This window comes from Aotus nancymaae, unplaced genomic scaffold, assembly GCF_030222135.1.
Source record: "Aotus nancymaae isolate 86718 unplaced genomic scaffold, 86718_ANA_hifiasm-v0.15.2.pri h1tg000008l, whole genome shotgun sequence".
In the NCBI taxonomy this organism is placed as follows: domain Eukaryota; kingdom Metazoa; phylum Chordata; class Mammalia; order Primates; family Aotidae; genus Aotus; species Aotus nancymaae.
This window is the reverse complement of record NW_026988419.1, coordinates 14,750,773-14,773,710: the sequence shown is the minus strand read 5'-3', so window position 1 is coordinate 14,773,710 and position 22,938 is coordinate 14,750,773. Positions and strand designations below refer to the sequence as shown.

At 42.8% G+C, this 22,938-nt stretch overlaps 1 protein-coding gene across 2 annotated transcripts in view; it reads right to left on the bottom strand.

Annotated features, from left to right (window-relative positions):
* Positions 1–22,938, bottom strand: part of NHEJ1 (non-homologous end joining factor 1) — an 86,937-nt gene that overhangs the window by 53,072 nt on the left and 10,927 nt on the right. For both annotated transcript variants that reach the window (XM_012445896.2, XM_012445897.2), the window contains exons 4-5: positions 19,119–19,257; positions 18,152–18,210 (exon numbers count right to left, since the gene is read on the bottom strand). In XM_012445896.2, the coding sequence (XP_012301319.1) occupies positions 18,152–18,210; positions 19,119–19,257 (198 nt within the window). The remainder of the gene's footprint in view (positions 1–18,151; positions 18,211–19,118; positions 19,258–22,938) is intronic.

Below are 22,938 nucleotides of genomic sequence, written 5' to 3'. Positions count from 1 at the left end.
CTAGATGATAATGATAAACTAGCAAACGAACTCTATGAAAACATTCATTTCTTTTCTTCCTTCCTTATCTCCTCTAAAACTGCAGTTTAAGGTTTAGAATCAATCCCATACAGGAAAATCATCATGGTCATTAATTTTATCTCTTGGCATTACGATTTAACCTTAGAATCAAAGAACCTTGGCACTGGAAAAGAAACCTTTAGTCCAATCTCCTACCTCAGTGTCAGAGCTCTTTGGCATGACTTGGCAATTGAGATCAGATTGCTTTTCACTGCCTGAAATTTCCTGAGAATTCCTTTTTCTACTCATTCCCACTGAACAGGTCTAGAGCAAGACCTATATATCCATTAGGAAATAGCTCAACTCACCAGGTCTTAAGGTTCTAGAACAATGCTATTCAAAGTATGATCACAAACTGGTCAGTGCTGGTCTGTGAACTCTTTGTAACTAGCCCATGATGCGATAAGTATAGAAATTAAGTGTAAGCATTTTAAAACTTCTAAAGCAATTTGACATTACCAGGACATCAAAACACATGCTCAGAGGATTTATCTCAATGAACAGGGCATAAAACAGTTTGAGTACTACTGAACTTGTATGGTAAGTCAGATATGGTACATGCTGCATACCAGTTCGGCACATTAAGACCATATGTCAGATTACTTTGAAAAGCACTATTCTAGAAAGTTTTTAGAAGGGAAGAGGATAGGTCTGGTGGTAAGGCAGCTAGCTCTCTTCTTTTTTTCCCCCCTTCTGGGTACAATAAAGAGTGAATCTGCTACCTCGGATGAGGAACAGGAAGCTGCTCCCACCAAGCCACTGACTGTATGGGGTGAAGAGGAGGGCAGGAGTTGGTGGCCAGGTTATCAGGCAATAACAAACTCAGCATCCAAGCACGCGACTTCCAGCAATGCAAGGAGCTTCCTTTGTTTTGGGAAAACAAGAGCTGCAAGAAGCCTCTCCTTGACACGTTCTTGCCTGGCCTCAGGAGAAGCCCAACCACCCCTGACACACAAATAGGAGAGTCCTGGCCAATGACCGACCAGCCAGTACCCTGACCACAACCCCTGTTTGCTTTTCCTTTTCCACCACTTCCTCAGTTCGAGGGCCACTGTGGGGCCACAGGTGGCTGCCAACCTAGGTCACCCTTCAACAACTTCACCCCCAATGACCCAGTACCTAGTCCATACAACTCTTCTAATGCCCTTCCTATAGCCTACTTTCTATCCCTCGTATGGTTTGGTCTGAGAGCAAGGGCTTTTGACCCCTTCCCTAGAGTTGCAGGTCAAGTTAAGTCTCGGAACACCACTCCAACAAAGGCCATGGTATGCTGTAGTAAACTAAATCCAAGAAGATCAGCATCTAGCCAAGTGCCCAAGAAGAACAATATTTGAGGCTTCGATAGAATATTCTGAACAACTATTTTTTTACCTAGATAGAGTTACTTGATTGCATTAGAGCCTCAGCTTCAAGAATCCAGTTATCAAGACTAAAACATGTAAAACAATACACCTATACATGATGCAGAATGTCAAAACTAAACTTCCAAGGAGTTAGCTAGGAAGTTTAGATCCAAAGACCAAGGGCTGGGCACAGTGGCGCACACCTGTAATCCCAGCACTTTGGGAAGCCAAGGTAGGTGGATCACCTGAGGTCGGGAGTTCGAGGCCAGCCTGAGCAACATGGAGAATCCCCGTCTCTACTAAAAAATACAAAATCAGCTGGGTGTGGTGGCGCATGCCTGTAATCTCAGCTACTCAGGAGACTGAGGCAGGAGAATTGCTTGAACTGGGAGGTGGAGATTGCGGTGAACCAAGATCTCGCTATCGTACTCCAGCCTGGGCAACAAGAGTAAAATTCCGTCTCAAAAAAAAAAAGAACCAAAGACCAAAAATCCAATACCTGGGAGCCTAGCTCTTGGGCGTATAAACAGAATAAGAGTCTCAACTCTTAAGACTCACATGAAGGTGCCATCTAATCTAAGACCAAAGACTTTAGGATATTTTCTCCAAGTACTCTGAGAAGTGGGGCTAGCAAGTCCCAGCTATGACTTTGCTATGATAAATCAAGAGCCTTGGGGACCAGCAAACCTTCCTCCCTCTCTGATTAATCAAGGGAGCTTACTCTTTATCTTGATAGTCCAAGAGCCCAAGTTTCTATGAAGACTAATTTGTCCTGTAAAGGGAGGGATGTGGGGGCGGGACTCCCCCCACTCCAGGCCTCCTTCATGCCAAAGAAGGAGGAAACAGAATAAGCAAAATAAAATTCATAAAGCGAAGCAGTAATTATGGTGTGGTCAACAAGAGGCTGCTCCTCAGGCCCATCATTATGTGGCTAAATTTAACGCCCTGTGCGGCCAGGGGAGCCGTGCGCCCCGGGCACCGTGTGTCCACACAGACGCCAGCTCCGCCACCTTCACCCATTCGACAGCCGCCAGGGCTGCCAGAAAGCAGGTCACAATTTTTTTTATAGTCTGTTTACCAAGATGCTGTTTTTACTGCCGAGGTTTCTCTCATTTTATCTCTTTTTCCCTTTTCCCCAAACAGACTGGCCTGTATTTTCTGTCCTGGTTTTTTTTTTTTTTTCTCTTTCTCCCTCTCTCAGTTCTATTTTCAGAACTCTAATTTTATATGGTATGTCCCTTCTTTTTTTTTTTTGGTAAATATTTGCCATAACTAAGCCAGGCACATCCAGTTTAAAAGGCTCCGTCCCACAAAACATCAGGCCTTTAATGATATGCATCTCATTAACGTGTCCTATGAAAGGGAGTATAGAAAAAAAATGCAACTTACAGACTTTCTCACTTTTTATATCTAGAGAAACCTATATTTATATATGAGGACAAGCTGAAAACTGACATTCTGAGCCCCAATACAAGGCTAGTACAATGGTCATTTGATTCAGGCTTCGAGATCTCAGAAGCAGTTTCAGGAGAGAGGGGCTACTGGTCTGTATCACTGCTGGTCCTCCCAGCTGGTTCTGACAAGGTAAGTACAGCTAGAACCAGTCCTCAAACCCAGAGGTATTAAGGCTCTTTAGATGGAGGAACAAAACTCTGGGAAGTCCTCTGACACAAAATTTCCTAAAATGGCTGTAAGAAAACAGAATGGCAAAGGGCATCAATATTTCCCTTCTTCTCTGGCTGATAAGTTAAAGAAAGAGAAGTTATGAGTTAAATGAGTGTTTGGAGAGATCCTTTCCAAGCTAGAACTTCCACATCTCCCACTTACGTCCAAAGCCTTCTCCAGATGTACAAAGCCCCAAAACTGAAGGGAAGATTTCTTTCTGTATGTGTTAGGTTGGATGAAATGGTCCGTATGGTTGAGTCCACTTACGATACTGAACAAAAGACATAGCATCAAATAAGCACTCTCCAAATACTTGTCTGTGATGTGCTTTTAAATCAAGTTTGAGGCTAGGTGTGGTGGCTCATGTCTGTAATCCCAGCACTTTGGGAAGCTGAGGCAGGAGGATCACTTGAGGCCAGGAGTTCAAGACTAGCCTGGGCAAAATAGTGAGACCCAGGATCAACTAAAAATAACAAAAAAAATCAGCTAGGCATGGTGGTACATGCCTATAGTCCTAGCTACTCAGGAGGCTGAGGCGGGAGCATCACTTGAGCCTGGGACATCAAGTCTTCAGTAAGTAATGATCATACCACTGCACTCCAGCCTGGGCAACAGAGCAAGACTCTGACTCAAAAAGAAATAAAAAATAACCTGCAGTTTGATATTCTAAGATGGTGTTGGAGGAGCCCCCAGCTTTCAGTGTTTTTGATAAGACATGTTGGGGCTGGGAAATAGATACATGAACTGAAAGACCCTGCATGGCTGTTCAGGTAGCACCTCCTGGGGACTCTATACATTGCAGGGGTCACCAAAGATCCAGAGTCTCTAACTCAGTTTTCATTAGTTCATTTAGGGAGGATCAGATTTTAGAAGATTGGCTAATGCTAACTAAAAATTATAAGAGACTAATTTCAAAATTAAAATGCCAATTTATTAGTTTACAAGGTGAAGTCTAGTCCAGCTACTAAAATATCTTCGGCTGCTTTTTCCTGGGAAGCTGAATAAATATTGAGAGTGCTACTTGTGAAACACAGGAAAAGGGCAAAAATGGGCAAGTAGCTTTAGGGGATAGTTTACATACACTGTACAAGCTAGACATTCATCTCATTCTACTGTATCACTGTTTTGGCATTGTGCTAGATAACTTAATAGATAGTTACCCCTTGCTTTTTCTTTTTTTAGATTCTGTACAACTCTGTTCCTCTGTTAGTACATCTCCTCACACATCATGAATTAATTACATAAAAGTTTTTCTATGATTGCTTGTAAGAGTCTAGAGATGTGCAAGACTAAAAGTGGCAAGAAAGGAATGTGGAATAAGAAAGGAGGCAGAACTTGGGGCAGAGCACTCCAGCCTTGAACCATTTTCCTATCTTTTAAGTTATGTCTCTACACTGCTCACAAATTGGTCTCAATCTTGCCTACTGCCCACAAAACTTCCAACATGTGTGACACGTGGCAAGGCAGTGGGATATGATGGAAGAACACTGGACCGGAGGGTCAGAGTCCTGGGCTCTAGTGCCAAATTCTACAACTGTTTGTCTATAAAGAGTTATTTTATCCTTGTGGACCCTAATTTCCACATAAGTAAAAGAAGGTGGCTTCATATAGCCTTAGATTGATAAAGTCACTTCAAAATTCCATGTCTCTAATCTGGATAAAATATTTAAGAGGCTGTTATTTCCTTCATTGAGATACTGGCCCAGGCCCTTGAGATTTGTAACCTAGTTTCATAAGCAATGTAATTATAAACTGTTGGATAGATTACTCTGTAGATAGCTAATCTTATCCATTTTATACTGATTCTTCTTTACACCTCAGTATGAGAGGTTACCCCAAATTTGGAGGGGATACTCTGCTTAACACTTGCATTTCCTATGTACTCACTAAACTCAGCAATTTTGCCATGCTCTTCCCCTAGCTGCCGGGGGCTACAGAAAACAGAATGCAGTTGCCATCAACTATTCCTTCTTTAAACCAAGCAGTATCATCCCATTTCACAATTTCTTGTCATTGCTAGCTTTACCCATACCAAATTAGAAGCGGTTCTTTAGAGTAAAACATTCTAAGAGAGCAATGCATAGCATCAGAATTGCTCAGGCTTCAAGCATAAGATTAACAGAAGCCAAAGAGCTTTTAAAGGATTCCCTCAAACCACCATACTTCAGGAAAGCCCCTTAGATTATGTAACTGAATAAAATAATCTAGTTGTGTCTTTTCCTTCAGCAGCAATTCTCCACACAATATTCCTCTGAACTCTTACCTCAAGAGTAACGTCTTCCAAAAATACTTTTCCCAAACTGGCCTGCTATGAACCCCAGATCCCATCCAGATGAATCTGTTTCTTCCTCTTCTCAGGTATCATATATATATAATGTATTTACAATATTCTTTGTAGATATGTAAATTCCAGCAGTCTAATCTCCATCAAAAGTCCATTTTTCAAGGGCAGAAAACATGTTTTAACTTTTCAGTATAATTCCATCAAGTTTCGTATCTTCAATGGACTTAATAAGTACTGTCCACAAAGAGTTTAAACTTCTAAATAGAAAAACAAATAGACCAAAGATCTCCCACACTGAATGAAAAAAATGCTTCTGAGGCCTTCTGGCAATTTATCCCTTCCTAATTCCCTTATGGAAGATAACAAGGATGTCCATGAATCCTACAGTCTCATTTCCTAAACACTGGACATCTAAGCTGCCAACCTACAGGACTCAGTCTTTATAGAATTCTCAATTTTCAATGTGACCCACTATGCAAAAGAAATATCACCCGTAAGTGAAGGCTATAAGAGAACGCTTACAGTATACGGCTAAAATTATGATGCCAACAGGCAAGGTAAAACTTACAGGTCAGTTGATTGATACTTTGTTTTCTCCTAACTTCTATAACCAGAGAAAACATGTCCCAATGCGAGAGATTCCTTTCATGCCAAGACCTTTCAGCTACAACCAGGTACCTCCTATCTACAAGGTCCAGAGGTAGAGGTAGAAGAAGAAACAAAATGAGCAAGACAGTTCTGTCCTTAAGGACTCTGTAAGCTAACAGGGAGATAGTAATTCTTAGAATATGAGGCAAAAGTGGTAAGTGACATGGGAAAGAGAAAGCACTAAGAGTTCAGAAGAGGAAAATAATATAGCTTGTGCTTTTACTTCTTTCACTATTTCTGTCATAACAGGAAGGTCATGCGACCACCTGACTCTCTTTTTAAGTCAGGGAAATTAAATGCCCTTGGAAAAGACTTTAAAAATTATTGAACGAAAAGGCTGTATCTCCTGGAGGAAAGAAGCTGGAAGTATGCAGAAATCTAGTCATCTATCTTCAAAATATCACCCATCCCTTCATGCCATCCACAAATCCCAGAGAAAGAACTAATCTTTCCACTTGGCTCAACTCCACAGGTCCCTGCTTTCACACCATTCCTTCCCCTTCATCGGCATAAATTTTTCCTTTTCCACTGCTTTCTCCTTTGCCTTCAAACACATATGCATCTTTCCATCTTGTTTTGCTTAAACTACTTCTAGCTCTCCAGCTATCTCTCATTTATTTCCTTCTCATTGTGAAACTTCTCTGGTAAAGAGTTCTATGCTCATTGTCTCTATTGCCTTATCAATTATTGTTCTTTAACTGCCTGCTTTCTTCTCATATTGCCCAAGACCATGAATTGCCTAATGGCCTTTCTTCTGTCAGTCAGTTACCCCTTCTCTTTGGTCTCTCTCCTGCACATGACACTGTGGCCCTCTTTGGTGATGGAAACAGCAGAGGATTTGAGTCAAGACAAATATGGGGAAATCAACTGAATGGCCTTAGGCAAATTAGTTCACCACTGGGCCTCTGCTTCTTTATCTTTCAAATGAAGATATCACCTAGCTCATAGGTTTGTTGTAAGGATTAAGTTATAAAGCACCCACTGTGTCTAGCACGCACAGAGTACGGACTTTATATTTGTTAGTTACCCTTTCTTGGCTGATCTACTATGCTATTCTGATTATCTTCCTGTCTCATATTTCCATCACTGGGCCTCTGTTCTTTTTTCCATACTCTTCCCAGCTAAAGATCCATCCATTCTCATGGCATCAAATATCATTCCTTTGTAGAAGATTCTCAAATCTATTTCTGTAGACCCTTTTTTTCAACCTGAGTTTCAATTCTACTTTTTCAACTCTTTCCTAGGCATTCTCACTTGTATATCCTATAATCAATTTAAGTTAAACATGTATGTGAGAAAAACTTCATCTTATGTTTTTAAATTAACTCTAATTATAAATAAGCCATTGATTTTATAAAAAAAAAAAAAAAAGGCTAAGGTATTGTTAAATGATCATACTGTAACAAATGGATTTTTATGAAACCCTTCCTCTACTGGGGGAGGCGGAGGGAGACTCAACTGTGTAAATCTTCACAAAAAGCTCTGGAGGCACATGAAGCTTATAGTTTAGGCCCAACAGGGCTAGATACTTGTCAGAAGTAAGACATTGAGGCCAGGCACCGTGGCTCATGCCTGTAATCCCAGCACTTTAGGAGGCCGAGGCAGGCAGATCACTCCAGGTCAGGAGTTTGAGACCAGCCTGGCCAACATGGTGAAATCTTGTCTCTACTAAAAATACAAAAAAAATCAGCTGGGCATGGTGGCAGGTGCCTATAATCCCAGTGACTGGGAAGGCTGAGGCAGGAGAATTGCTTGAACCCGGGAGGCGGAGGCTGCAGTGAGTCAAGATTGTGCCACTGCACTCCAGTCTGGTGCCTGGTGACAGAGCGAGACTGTCTCTAAAAAAAAAAAAAAAAAGAATCAATCATCACTGTCTCACAAATCAAATCTGAACCAAATGGATTTCTCAGACTGGAGATTTAAAGCAAATAAGCGTGGCTCACACTTGTAATCCCAGCACTTTGGGAGGCCGCGGCAGGCAAACTGCTTGAGCCCAGGAGTTTAAGACCAGCCCTCAGCAACATAGTGAGATCCTGTCTCTATTAAAAAATAAATAAATAAACCAAATGAGAGACTAATGGTGGATGTGGTGGAGCAAAACAGAGGAAAAAATAGTTTTCATTTTGGCAGAGCTAGTAACTTCCTTTGAATAAAGTAAGATATACAGCCCCCTGGAGCAAAGTCTGTTAAACTGTGCTAGCCTATCTGGGTCTAGACACAGGGGCAGGCATGATTTCATTTTCCACAGGCCCCTACAACTCTCTGTTGTCTTCTATCCAGCCTGATACGCATGTTTATGTTATAGACTGGCCCCTGTAGATATCTGATTTTGGAATATCTGGTTTTGAGATTTTTAGGATAAGAGAAATTGAGATATGGGAAAATCATTTGCTATTGGGATTCTTAGAGTCAGAAACACAAAATGGAAAATTTTTACCCCCTTTGTATTCTTTCTTTCTTTCTTTTCTGAGACAGTGTCTTTCTCATAATGTACTCCCAATTAGTTTCTTTCTTTTTCTTTCTTTCTTTTTTTGAGACAAGATCTTGCTTTGTCACCCAGGCTGGAGTGCAGTGGTGCAATCTTGGCCACTGCAGCTTCAGCCTCCACAGTTCAAGCAATTCTCCTGCCTCAGCCTCCCAAGTAGCTGGAATCACAGGCCTGTGCCACCAAGCCCAGCTAATTTTCACGTTTCTAGTAGAGACAGAGTTTCGCCATGTTGGCCAGGCTGATCTCAAACTCCTGACCTCAGGTGATCCACCAACCTCGGCCTCCCAAGGTACTGGGATTACAGGCATGAGCCACTGCAACCAGCCCCACTTTGTTTCTTGATTTATTTGTTTGTTTCTTTGAGATGGAGTCTCACTCTGTTGCCCAGGCTGGAGTGCAGTGGCATGATCTCGGCTCACTGCAACCTTTACCTCCCAGGTTCAAGTGTTTCTCCTGCCTCAGCCTCCTGAGTATCTGGAATTACAGGCACCTGCCACTGCATCTGGCTAATTTTTGTATTTTTAGTAGAGATGGAGCTGCACCATGTTGGCCGGGCTGATCTCAAACTCCTGACCTCAACTGGTCTGCCAGCCTCAGCCTCACAAAGTACTGGGATTACAGACCTGGGCCACCGCAACTGGCACCATTTGTATTTTCTATATTGATTTCCTTTTTGTTCTCTCTCAAAATTTTAACAATTTTTTTAAAAATTACTTTATAAAATTTTAATACATTTCCCTTTGAAAACATAGCCCTTATAAACCTTTGTAAAAGGAAAATAAAGAAAGAGGTCTTTTAAGTATTCTTGAGCAAATGAAAAAAAAAGAGAAGAAGTGGTGACCCGTGGTTACTACAGGATGCACAGTGAGAAAACCCCAAAGAGAAAGAAAAGTTCAGAAAAAATATAGTTGAGAAACATGCACAGCCATAGTTTCCTCCCTCGAGATTTTCATTCCAGAGCTCAAATACTGGTACATTCATATTTTCAGTAAGGAAAACCATTCCTTTATATGCCCATGATTAGACTGAACTGACCCCACCCATGATCTATCAATGGCATCGCTATTCTTCGAATCACATAAGCATATGACCAAGAGCCTAATCTTCCTAAAGATCACCTTCATGTGTCAATTCTCCAGTCAAAGCTTTCAATGGCTTCCCACTAACAGCAACAGTAATTAATAAGTGCAAGGAGAATGTGCTCCATCTCCTCTTCCTAGGAGATGTGTCCCTGCTTGAAAATCACTGCACATAATGACAGTTGTTAATAACTGAATTAAATGGAGAAATAAATGTGTTACAAGCAAAAAAAAAAACAAAAACCTGGAAACCACTTTCAGAATAAAACACTGATCTGCCAGCCCAACATTTAAGGCCCCCACAATTTAACCTCAAGTTATTATCTTGCTAACTTTATTTTCTACTAATCCTCATCCATTATTTTTCTTATTTTGTGTTCTCGGCCCACGTGCTTCCCACCTAAAATGCCTTCCACATAGTTTTCAATCAAAGCCCAGTTCAAGTCGTGCCATTTATAGAAAGCTTTTTCTAATCACTCCATTACTATGGCCCTTATTATCATTCGCTTAGCACTGTAAGCTCTTTGATGGCAATATTACCGTAACTTATATGCTCACAGAACCTCATACAGCCCACATGCCCTCAACTGAATACTGAAAGAATGAATTAACTGCAAGTTTTTCTAGGTCTGAGAACTGACACACACAATAGGAGCAAGCATACTGTCATGCATCTAGACTTATCCTTCTTTATGATGCCCACAAGGATACTAAAAAAAAGTCCTGAATCCCATGGCTTGCTCTACATATTGAACAACGGGTACATGGTAAAAGGGTAGCCCTTCTAACTGTAGAAATAGAACCCTTGTGACTTTATGGCTAATATTCTTTCCAGGATTTTGTTAGGTACTTATTCTTTTGACTTTTAAGGTGTTAGTCTCTTAACTGGCTCTAAAAAAAGAGAGGTCTGGGATTTCTCAATAATACAAGACTCAATACAATACACTTCATCCCAAAGTTAGGACTGCCTTTCAGAAAACATATATGTCAAAGAAATAAGGCAGGTAGTAGAATGGCAATATAGGCTACTCATCTATTTACATGTAAGGCCGCCTACGTCTAAGGCTACCAACAGGTGATTATTTGATGGCTTATTCATAAGACAAGGAAAATAAAAAAAAGTGAGAAGATATGATTCCCTCATTTATTCAACAAATATTTATAGAGTGTCTGCTAAGTATGGAGGCACTGTTCTAGGCACTGGGGATAGACCGGTGCTCAAAACACACATCTTTGCCCTTGTTGAGCTTATATTTTAACAGATGGGAGATAAACCACAAACAATAAGTATAATAAAATAATGCCATTTATGGCAATATATTGGAAACTAGGTGCTATGGAAAAAATAAAAAGTAGAGGATGATAAAGTGAAATGGGAGTGCTAAGGTGTAGAGGGGGAGAAATGTAGCTTACAACTTTAAATAAGTAGTCAGGGTAGACTCTATTGGGAAGGCAACATTTGAACAAAGACATTGTTGTAGTCCATGTAGACAGACGCAGTCTATGTAGATATGTCTCCATATTCTTTGACACAGCTCCCCTTAAAAGGTGAAGTTTAATTACCCTACACTTAAATGTGGCCTAGACTTAGTGACTTATTTCTAATAAAAAAGAATATAGTGAGATAGTGATAGAATGTAACTTCTGAAATCATGTTATAAAAGGACTTAGTTTCATTTCTCATTTTCTTTTCTTTTTTTTTTTTTTGGAGACAGAGTCTCATTCTGTCACCCAGGCTGGAGTGTAGTGGTGTGATCTTGGCTCACTGCAACCTCTGCCTCCCAGGTGCAAGCAATTTTCCCACCTCAGCCTCCTAAGTAGCTGGGATTACAGGCGCATGCCACCACGCCCAGCTAATTTTTGTATTTTCAGTAGAGACAGGGTTTTGCCATGTTGGCCAGGCTGGTCTTGAACTCCTGACCTCAAGTGATCTGCCCGCTTCAGCCTCCCAAAGTACTGGGATTGCAGGCATGAGCCACCACACCTGGCCTTGGTCTCTGTCTCTTAGATCACTGGCTCTGGAGGAAACCAGGTCCTGTGAGCAGCCCTATGGAGAGGCCATGTGGCAAGAAATGGTACCTCTTGCCAATACCACATGAGAAATCTTGGATATGAATTATTCAGACCTTACAATGACTGCGTTACCAGCTGACATACTGACTGCAACTTCATGAGAGACGCTGAGCCAGAATCACACCCGCTAAGCTGCTCCCATATTCCTGACCCTCAGAAACCATGCAAGATAATAAATGTGTGTTGTTTTAAGCCATTACATTTTGGGACTATTTGTTACACAACAATGGATAACTAATAGAGACTTAAAGGAAGTGAGGGAGTTGGCCACACAAATATCCAAAGAAAGAACATCCCAGGCAGAGTGAACAGCCAATGTAAGGGCCTAAAGGCAGGGCATGCGTAGAGTGTTAGAAAAACAGCAAGAGGCCAGTGTGGCTGCAGTGGAGTGAATGAGGGAGAAAGTTGTAGGAGATGAGGTCAGAAAGGGAAAAGAGTCCTGTAAGATCATACAGGGTTTTATAGGCCACCGTAAAGTCTTTGGATTTCACTCTGTACAGGAAGTGTTAAGCCAGTGAAGGGCTTTGAGCAAAAGAATATCACGATGTGATATTAAGTATTATTAAGTACCTTGTGACTTAATAAGATTGCTTAGTTGATAATAGGCCTGGAGAGGGTAGGAGTAGCAGCAGGGATACCAGCAAGGAGGCTTTTGCCATAATGCACGTAGGAGATAATGGTGGCTCAAACCAGTATGGTAGCAGCAGAGGTGAGATTATGGGCACATTTTTAAGGTACAGTCAGTAGGATTTCCTAATGGACTGGCTGTAGGAAGGGAGAGGACAGCAGCTAGGATTGATTTCAAGGTTTTTTTCACCCAAGCAAGTGAAAGAATGAAGCTTCCATCAATTTAGATGGGAAGGGGTTGTTGGAAAAACACATCTGGGCATAAGACTGGAAGTTCAATTTTGGACTTGTTGAATTTAAGATGTCTTTGAGACTTCTGTATGAAAATGCTGAACAGGCAGTCTAGAGTTTTAGGGTAAGATCTAGAGTGAAGAATAAATGTGGGATTCATCCACAAGATGGTATTTAAAGGTGCTATGGTGGAATGCCAGAGGAGCAGGCTGAAGAGGTCAAAAGGATAAAATCATAAACGATCATGTGTGGCGTGCAAGGAGTTTGAACTTTATCCTGCATGAAACTGGGAACCACTAAAGGACTTTGCAAGAAAGTGTCATAATCAAGTTTCTATTTCAAAGACATCACTCTGACAGAACTACAAGTTCAACTGCAGGGGAGTAAGAACTGACCAGGAGACAAGTTAGGAGGCTATTGCATGGTCAAGCCAAAAATGAGAGAGAAAAGCCAGGCACAGTGGCTCACATCTGTAATCTCAACACTTTGGGAGGCCAAGGCAGGTGGATAACCTGATGTCAGGAGTTCAAGACCAGCCTGTCCAATATGATGAAACCCTGTCTCTACTAAAAATACAAAAATTAGTCAGGCATGGTGGCTTAAGCCTATAGTCCCAACTACTCGGGAGGCTGAGGCATGAGAATCACTTGAACCTGGGAGGCAGAGGTTGCAGTGAGCAAAGAGCACGCCACTGTACTCCAGCCTGGGCAGTGAGACCAGTGAGACTTGGTCTCAAAAGAAAACCAGAGTGGGAAAGGGGAGAGAAAATGACTAACCTCAGACAACAGAAGCTGGAATAGAGAAGATAGGCAGATTCAAAAGACAGTCAACAAGTTGGGCTTTGAAAGTAAGGACAAAGAAGAAAGTGGGTGACCCCAGACTTCTAGCTTAGAAAACTGAATGGATAATGATATCATTCTCCAAGATAAGGAGTATAAGAGAAATAGTCTGGGGGAGTAGATAATTTATTTTGGGCATGTTTAGGATATGCTTTATGTGGGACATCCAAGTGGAAATGTCAAACATGCAGAAAGAAATATGGGCCTAAAACACAGTGGAGATATAAAATTGGTATTCAGTGATGTACTTACAAACAATAGTTGACACGGAGGTCTAAATGAGATGACCCAGAGACAGGGAAAGTGAAGGGTGAGAAGATCAGGGATCTGATCCTGGGAAACACTAACCTTTAAGAGGCAGGCAGAAGATGGAGAGCCAGCCAAGGAAACCAAGTAGAACTGTGAACAAGCTTAACAGGATGGCAATTTTCAGGTGAAAGCATTGCCCATCTTCCCCCAGGTGACAGAAGCACTAGCTTCATAAGAGCAGCAGTGACTATCTTCATAGCTTAAAGTATCTGCTCTAGAATCAGGCTGCAACTAGACAGGAGATAAAGACAGTAACTACAACTAGACAGAACATAATAACCATGGCTGCATTTAGGATGCTAAATCAAATCAATGTTAACTATAGTCCCTAATTTCTTAGCTAAGGTATTATACTGTATAGATCAGTTAAGATTTATAAGGCATTCAGAATCCAGCAGTAAGAACGACTGCTATGGTGAATACTCTCCTATGAAGAAAGAGAAGGAGAGAATTGCAGAATCTCCATCTCTGCTAAGGGACCCTTACCAAAGGAAGTCAACTTCACGCAACTGCCCAGGTTTTGGTGTCAAGGGCTGCTTCCTAGCCAGAGGTTGCCAGCTGTAGAGGGCGGGGCTCTATTTTGGGCTGCCTGCTGTCCCTGAGCCTGGCCGCGTCTGGTTGAGCAGCATGCAGCCCCAGTGACTCACACAGCCATGCAAACCGCCTGTGGCTCAGTGGCATGGCCTTGGAATGCCAGCCTTAGGCCAGCTCCCTCCTCACCCCATTACACTGGGATAAATAAATAAAGAGCCCGCCAGAAGCCGCACAGCCTGATGGCAACCAGATGGAGAGAGCGAGGCATGGACAGGGCCAGGGGAAGGAACTCCCTCCAGTGGACTAGACTGAGAGTGGGCTCTGCCCAGTCATCCTAAACTTCCTCTTTAGTACAGTTCCTCCCGCCGTGTAACAACAGTCCCTAATGCTCTGACTCTTCTTTCATTCCTAAAGATGCCTCTCAACCCATACCTACAAAATGCCCTATATTGGGTTCTTGCCCTCCATGAAGATGCCAACAGGCACCCCATCCAGCCTTGAGTTGAGTGGATATTGCCAGTATTTCCCCTCTAGTCAGGCCATGATTAATTGGCCCCTTGGATTCCCCAGAATTGAGAAATCAGAGGCTCTTAGAGGGAGTGGAAAAACAAAAGGACCAAACATAGAGAAGTTACCCTTGTTCAATTCTTACTTTCCCGAACCTTAGTATCCTAGCAACCTGCCTGGCGTGCTGCCCCCCGTGCCTTATTGTCTATAGACTCTTGCTTAGTAATAATCCCAATGAGAATTTTAAAAACTGACCCCAGGCAATGACCGCATGGCCGTCTGACACCAGCCCTGGCCCCCCTGCACCTTCATCCCGAGCTCTCTCCCTGGTTTGTTTATCTTCCTATTTCATGTTGCTTATTTTGATGGCACATCCTTTTAGTTCAGTCTTGGGTGACCCCATGACCCTTCTGTGTCCTGTTTGTAGGACCCCGGGCAAGCAGAGTAACTAAAAAGATGCAGTAGTCATAAGGAGTTCTACACCCCCAGTAGGAAACCTTTCAGTTCTAGCAACTATACAGGACATTCTGAGGACAGTGCAGTGACCCCAGAGGTCACAAGAATTCCATGTTACCCCAGCCCTTATGTCTCCCCTAACTGGTGTGTACAATCAGTTAAAGTAGCAAAACAAAACAGGGATAATTCTAGACTGTGTGTCAAGAAATGTAGGAAGTCCTAAACATAAAGCTACAGCTATATGACCTTAGGCAAGTCACTTAACCTCTCTGAGGCTCGACTTCTTCATCTATAAAATGGAAAGCTATAACTATAACTACCTATGTCTCAAATCCTATCCAGATATAATAAAATTCTACAAGTTTATGAGATTGATTCACCCAGAAACTACAGGACCAGTAGTTTTTGTTTGTTTTTGTGTTTTTTTGAGACAATCTCACTCAGCCACCCAGGCTGGAGTGCAGTGGCACAATCTTGGCTCAGTGCAACCACGGTCTCCCGGGTTCAAGCGATTCTCCAGTCTCAGTCTCGTAAGTAGCTGGAATTACAGAAACCCACCATCACGCCTGACTAATTTTTGTATTTTAATAGAGACAGGGTTTTACCATGTTGTCCAGGCTGGTCTTGAACTCCTGACCTCAGGTGATTCGCCCACCTCAGTCTCCCAAAGTACTAGGATTCCAGGCGTGAGCCACCACGCAGGGCCAGGACCAGTATTCTTGAAATAGCTGGTTCTAAAATACTACTACTCTTCCTGTGCTGGCACCTAAATTCTATATGCTTTCTCATTCAGTTCTACAGGGCTCCTCCCAACCCCATAGTATGAAAGAGATGAGCCTCCAATTTCACAAAAGAGAAGTGATTTATCCAAAGCTGCAGAACAAGCCAAGAGAATAACTGAAGACCCCAAATACAGATCTAATAAGCAACACTGAGCCAGGTCCAGTGGCTCAAGCCTGTAATCCCAGCACTTTGGGAGGCCAAGGTAGGCAGACCACATGAAGTCAGCAGTTCAAGACCAGCCTGGCCAACATGATAAAAATGTCTCTACTAAAAGTACAAAAATTAGCTGGGCATGGTGGCGCACACCTGTAATCCCAGCTATTTGGGAGGCTGAGGCACAAGAATCTCTTGAACCCTGGAGGCAGAGGCTGGAGTGAACTGAGATCACACCATTGCACTCCAGCCAAAATAAACCAACACTGAAACCACAGGCCACACTGTCGTAATTTTTATAAAATCCCCCTAGCATAGATTTATGAAAATATTAATCCCAACTTATTGAAAACTTACTACTTGTAGGCACCATATGCAGTGCTGGGGATATAGAAATGCATTCAGCATGGTCCTTGCCTCAGAGTCCACAGATCAATGGAAGAGAAAGCCATAGTCTTGCAGATGTACAAACAGTAATACTACAATGTTATAAGTGGTAAAACAGAGGTATAATCCAAGGTACTGTAGTAGCAGGGAAGAAGAACAATCTTTACAAGCAGAGTACAGAAAGGTCTCCCAAACAAGGTGAAGCTAACATCTAGAAGATTAATAGAAGTTTACAAGTAAGATAAGGCTACAATATTGGGCATTCTAGATCATGGGAAGACTGTGTATACAAAGGTAAGATAAAACAGCATTTGGGGAAATTAAAAGTCATTCCATATAGCTAAAGCATAAAGCACACAGAGAAAAATGTCAAGAAGTCAAGCTCGATAGGTATGCTAAAACAGGAAGAGACCTCTCTACTGAGCTAAGAACCAGCCTTGCATTATTTAACTAAGGGGATGAGGCAGGGAACCGGGCAATAGGCCTGGGGCGGTGGCTCATGCCTGTAATCCCAGCACTTTGGGAGGCTGAGGCAGGCAGATCACCTGAGGTCAGCAGTTCAAGGACAGCCTGACCAAAATGGTAAGATCCTGTCTCTGCTAAAAATACAAAAATTAGCTGAGCATGGTGGCGCATCTGTAATCCCAGCTACCAGGATGCTGAGGCAGCAGAATTGCTTGAACCCGAGAGGGGCAGGTTGTGGTGAGCCGAGATTGTGCCACTGTACTCCAACCTGGGCAACACAGCAAGACTCTGTCTCAAAAAAAAAAAAAAAATACAAAATTAGCTGGGCATGGTGGCAGGCGCCTATAATCCCAGCTACTTGGGAGGCTGAGGCAGGAGAATCACATGAACCTGGGAGGTGGAGGTTGCAGTGAACCAAGATTGTGCCATTGCACTCCAGCCTAGGCAACAAGAGTGAAAAAACTGAAACTCCATCTCAAAAAAAAAAAAGAAAAAGAAAAAGAAAATGGAGCAATAATACTAAGGTACTAACTGTATAACCAACAAGTCCCAGAAGAGTGAGGGAAGAAGATCAATATTGACTGGCATTATCAAAGGTCACTATTATTAACACTTCCCCTATTTGGCATTTAATAGATGTTTCTTTTGGCTGAGCTCAATCCTTAGAAGGGAAACCTAGGCAGGAGCTTCTGACAGGCCACAATTATCTACTCCCCATTCATTCCTTTGCCAGTCCCCTTGTATAAACACTGTGATTTTCCACAACCTACTGTGCCCACAAGACAGCCCCCAAATGGTAGCCCTAAGCTTTTTACCTTCCTTTCCTGCTGGATGCTAAAAGGGCCTAGACAAGTAATGACGCCTACCCTCTGCTCCACAATCCAGACCTTGTGACCAGATCCCAACAAGCAAAGATTTAACAACGTGTCAACCAACATTTCCAAGGTTAGAGAATTCCAAATGAAATCCCTGGTACTTTAACAGAGATGTTTTTTAAGTATCAATCAGCCCACTTTCACCTCTTATGTTCTTTCCCACTTTTCCCCCATATTGTCCCTAAGTACATCTCAAGCCTTATCAGACTTTCTATGGGCAACTTTTTCAGACAAAGGGCATTCCAACCACATAAGCCATCTAACGCTCAAAACACAAGTTGCCACTCAGGCACCTGGAAAGAGGAAGCATGGCAAAGACACACAAGAAAATAACAAATACCTTACCTCTACCATAAATTGTTCCAAGAAGGAATTTTCTTCAAATGGTTCTGTCTTCAATCGATCTGTAATACGGAACAGAGAAAAGAAACATGAGTCATTAGGATGAGCTTCTGACCTGATGGAAAGGGAACAGAACAGGGCTTCTTAGGAAACAGGAGGAAGATGCATCATGCAGAGACACCTAGTCCAGTGGGAGAAGAAAGGCTGAGAGCATGTAGGCAAACAATAGTGTGAGAGGGTGATTAGCAACAAATGGCAGGTTTGGTGGCAGCATCTGCTCTAGAATTTTTTCCTGCCACAAAAACAAAGGCCAAATTGAATGTTTATTCTGAAGTTGGAGCCACGAAGCTTCCTAAACTCCCAAGTCCATGTTGCTCTGGTACAATTCTGTAGAGCTACTGGCTCCTTTCCAAAGCCTTTCCCTGCCATTGCCTAGGGCATGTCTGGACTCGGTTACAGCTTGTATTGGCCACTTGGGCTCCAGCCAGGTACTCAAGGCAGAGAAAAGTGTTGCCTAGGCCGGACATGGTGGCTCACTCCTGTAATCCCAGCATTTTGGGAGGCCAAGGCAGGCGGATCACTTGAGGTCAGGAGTTTGAGACCAGCCTGACCAACATGGTGAAACTCTGTCTCTATTAAAAATACAAAAGATTAGCTAGGTATGGTGGCATGCGTTCACAAATCCAGCTACTCAGGAGGTTGAGGCAAGAGAATCGCTTGAGCCCAGGAGGCAGAATTTGCAGTGAGCTGAGATCACACCACTACACTCCAGCCTGAGTGACAGAGCAAGACTCCATCTCTAGAGAAAAAAAAAAGAATCACCTAGTATCAAGACTCCAGTTTCTGGTTAGTACCCAGCACCCACCCTGGGGGAAGCACCTCTCTAATGCAAGTAAGTCTCCCCCTTTCCTAAGAACCTCTGACTATCTACACCACCCCTCACCCTACTCCTCCAAGAATGTCCTCTCACCTCGGCTCAACGTAGCCCCACTCTCCTGGTAGTCCTGGATCTCTAGGTCTTTCATACGAAGCAATGTTGCTAGCTCTCTCACTTGGCACTGCAATGACAGACTCATGCCCATCAGAGGACGAATCAAATGTTGGGAGACCTTTGATGAAAGAGATATCAATTAGCCAAAACAGTCTTATAAAGTACTCTCCAATTCAATATTAAGTGCTATAAAAAAGACTGAAAAATAAATGTTCTTGCAGAAACTTATAATTTCATAGGCAAGTAATCCATTTACATGAATGTAAACACAAATACAATAATTAAATATATTAAGAAGCTGGCCAGTGCCATGGCTAATGTCTGTAATCCCAACACTTTGGGAGGCCAAGGTGGGTGGATCACTTGAGGTCAGGAGTTGGAGACCAGTCTGGCCAATATGGTGAAACCCCGTCTCTACTAAAAATACATAAATTAACTGGACATGATGGCAGGCACCTGTAATCCCAGCTACTCAAGAGGCTGAGGCAAGAGAATCATTTGAACCAGGAGGCAGAGGTTGCAGTGAGCTGAGATCGCACCACTGCACTCTAGCCTGGGTGACAGAGTAAGACTCTGTCTCAAAAAAAAAAAAAAAGATCCCACTAATTGTGATGGCTCATGCCTGTAATCTCAGAATTTTGGGAGGCCCAGGTAGGAACTCACTTGATCCCAGGAGTTCAAGAGCAACCTGAGAACCATGGTGAGACCCCATCTCTACCAAAAAAAAAAAAAATTTATCATTAGCTAGGCATGGTAGCATGCACCTGCAGTCCCAACTACTCTGGAGGCTGAGGTGGGAGGATTACTTGAGCTCAGGAGGTCAAGGCTGCAGTGAGCTGTGATCATGCCACTGTATTCCAGCCTGGGCAATAGAGCAAGACCGCATCTCAAAACAACAAGAAAACAAACAAACAAGAAAAGCAGAAGATCCAAGTAGCCCTCAAGAAAGTAAATGTGGCAAAAATAGAGTACACTAGCTAAAGCATAACAGAAGACAAAAATCAACACAAGGTAGCAATCCTTGAAAGCCAAATTAGATCCAGACACCAAGAGCCATTTCAGGACTCATGATAGCTCAGAAGGAGCCTGGAGTTTCAATCTGTTCCTACAAATGCAGCACAGTCTAAGATAATTGTTATCATAGAAGCAAGCCAGCTACCAAGAACTAGCCTAGGAAGGTATAAGCCAATCCACTCTACATACACCCCATTTTTTTTTTTTTTGAGATGGAGTTTTGCTCGTGTCACCCAGGCTGGAGGGCAGTGGTGTAATCTCGGCACACTGAAACCTCTACCTCCCAGGCTCAAGTGATTCTCCTGCCTCAGCCTCCCGAGTAGCTGGGATTATAGGCACATGCCACCATGCCTGGCTAATTTTTATATATTTAGTAGACAGGTTTCACCATGTTGGCCAGGCTGGTCTTAAACTCCTGACCTCAGGTGATCCACCTGCCTCAGCCTCCCAAAGTGCTGGGATTACAGGCATGAGCTACCATGCCTGGTACATACACCCCACTTTTAACAAGAGGTAAGAAGAATGCAAACACAGCCATACTGCCATATAAATAGGGTGATACTCTCATATGATAATGTGTAGCTATATACAATAATCATTTAATTCACTGATGCAAGGTGTCCTAATGGTTAATGCCTGCCAAAAAAAATAACCAGGGAGGCCAAGGTGGGAGGATTGCTTGAGTCCAGGAGTTCGAGACCAGCCTGGGCAACATGGCAAAACCCAGTCTCTACAAAAAGTACAAAAATTGACCAGGGCCAGGCGTGGTGGCTCACACCCGTAATCCCAGCACTTTGGGAGGCCGAGGTGGGTGGATCATGAGGTCAGGAATTCAAAATCAGTCTGACCAATATGGTGAAACCCCAACTCTACTAAAAATACAAAAATTAGCTGGGCATGGTGGCACACACCTGTAGTCCCAGGTACTCAAGAGGCTGAGGAAGAACTGCTTGAACCTGGGGGGCGGAGGCTGCAGTGAGCCAAGATTGCACCACTGCACTCCAGCCTAGGTGACAAAGCAAGACTCTATCTCAAAAAAAAAAAAAAAATTAGCTAGGCATGGTGGCATGCAACTGTAATCCCAGCTACTCAGGAGGCTGAGGCACGAGAATAGCTTGAATCCAAGAGGCGGAGGTTGCAGTGAGCCGAGACCATGCCACTACACTCCAGCCTGGGTGACAGAACAAGATCCTGTCTCAAAATAAAACAAAATAATTAAAATTAATAATCTATCTGTGACTAAAGGATGTTATCAGACTTCCTTTCCCTTCCCTTAAGGATAGAGTGAGATCCTGTCTCAAATAAAATAAAATAAAATAATGAATAATCTATCTGTGACTAAGGGATGTTATGAGACTTCCTTTTCCTTCCCCTAAGGAGATGAACTAAAGGAGGCACTAAAAAGAAGAAATGCCCTAGATCAGAGGTCAGCAAACCTTTTCTATAAAGGGCCAGACAGTCGATATTTTTGGCTTTGTGGCCTATCCAGTCCCTGTTGCAACTACTTGACTCTGCTGTTGTAGCACGAAAGCAGCCACAGACAATATGTAAACAAATCAGGTGGCTGTGTTCCAACAGCGCTTTACAAAAACAGGCAGCAAGCCAGAACTGGCCCACAGCCATCATGTGCCAACCCCTGTCCTAGACCTGAAACAGGAGTACGTTTAGACAAGATACCCCCAACAGGCTTGAGATGAGGAAGAGGTACTAGAGTGTCCCATTAGATGTGCAAGCCAGACTCATCTGGATCCGGACAGACGTCTGGACTCTTCAGACCTTTGTGTTTCCATTTTCCATTCATTTTCCAGGTAAAAGTTACTACTAAAAACTCTAATTGTGCTTTGGCTCAAATTAAGAGGAAAAGACTTTTTTCCACATTTCTGTTAGATTAGAAGAGAAAAGACTGGATGTGGGGAGGTGGGAAGAAAGGAAGTCAGTGGCGGCAGCTTTTGTACCAACATCAACATCCAAGAAATGGAAGAGTTCTGGCACAGAGGGGAAGGCTGGAAATAAAGTCCAGCTATAGATACTAGACCCCTCCTTCCACCACACAGCCGATCCCAACCCAGCACTGTCTCCCAACTGAGGTCCTGAGTAAAAACTTCACCCTCTAGGAAGTACTGTTCAGAATGTGGCAGAAGTTCAGCTTTAGAAAAATGTATCTGCTCTACACTCAATCTTCTTTCCTAAGAATTGTTTTGTTAAATTTGGTCCTGCTGTGCAGGCATAGTGGCTCATGCCTGTAATCCCAGCACCCTGGGAGGCCGAGGCATGTGGATCGCTTGAGCTGAGGAGTTTGAGACCAGACTGGGCAACATGGTGAAACCCCACATCTACTAAAAATACAAAAAATTAGCCAGGTATGGTGAGGGGTGCCTGTATTTCCAGCTACTTGGGAGGCTGAGGTAGGAGAACTGCTTGAGCCCGGGAGGCGGAGGTTGCAGTGAGCTGAGATCACACCACTGCACTCTAGCCTGGGTGATAGAGTGAGATCCTATCTAAAAAAAAAAAAAAAAAAAAAAAAAAGTTTGGTACTGTTTAAGGTAGAGCAGGAGGAAAAACAAGCAAATGCTTGTATAAATGACAGTGAATATTTGATGAGTTGAATTAAAATAACTGTCATTACTATCCAAGCAGCAACACCATCCAATTTGTGGCACTTAAACAACAGAAACTCCTAAATTAATAACCAGCTTTCCTCTGGATGGCTACCTCAATAGCAATTTCTTTGAATGATAGTAAATATTATATAGGAAACATGACACATGACAAGGAACAGCTTTTA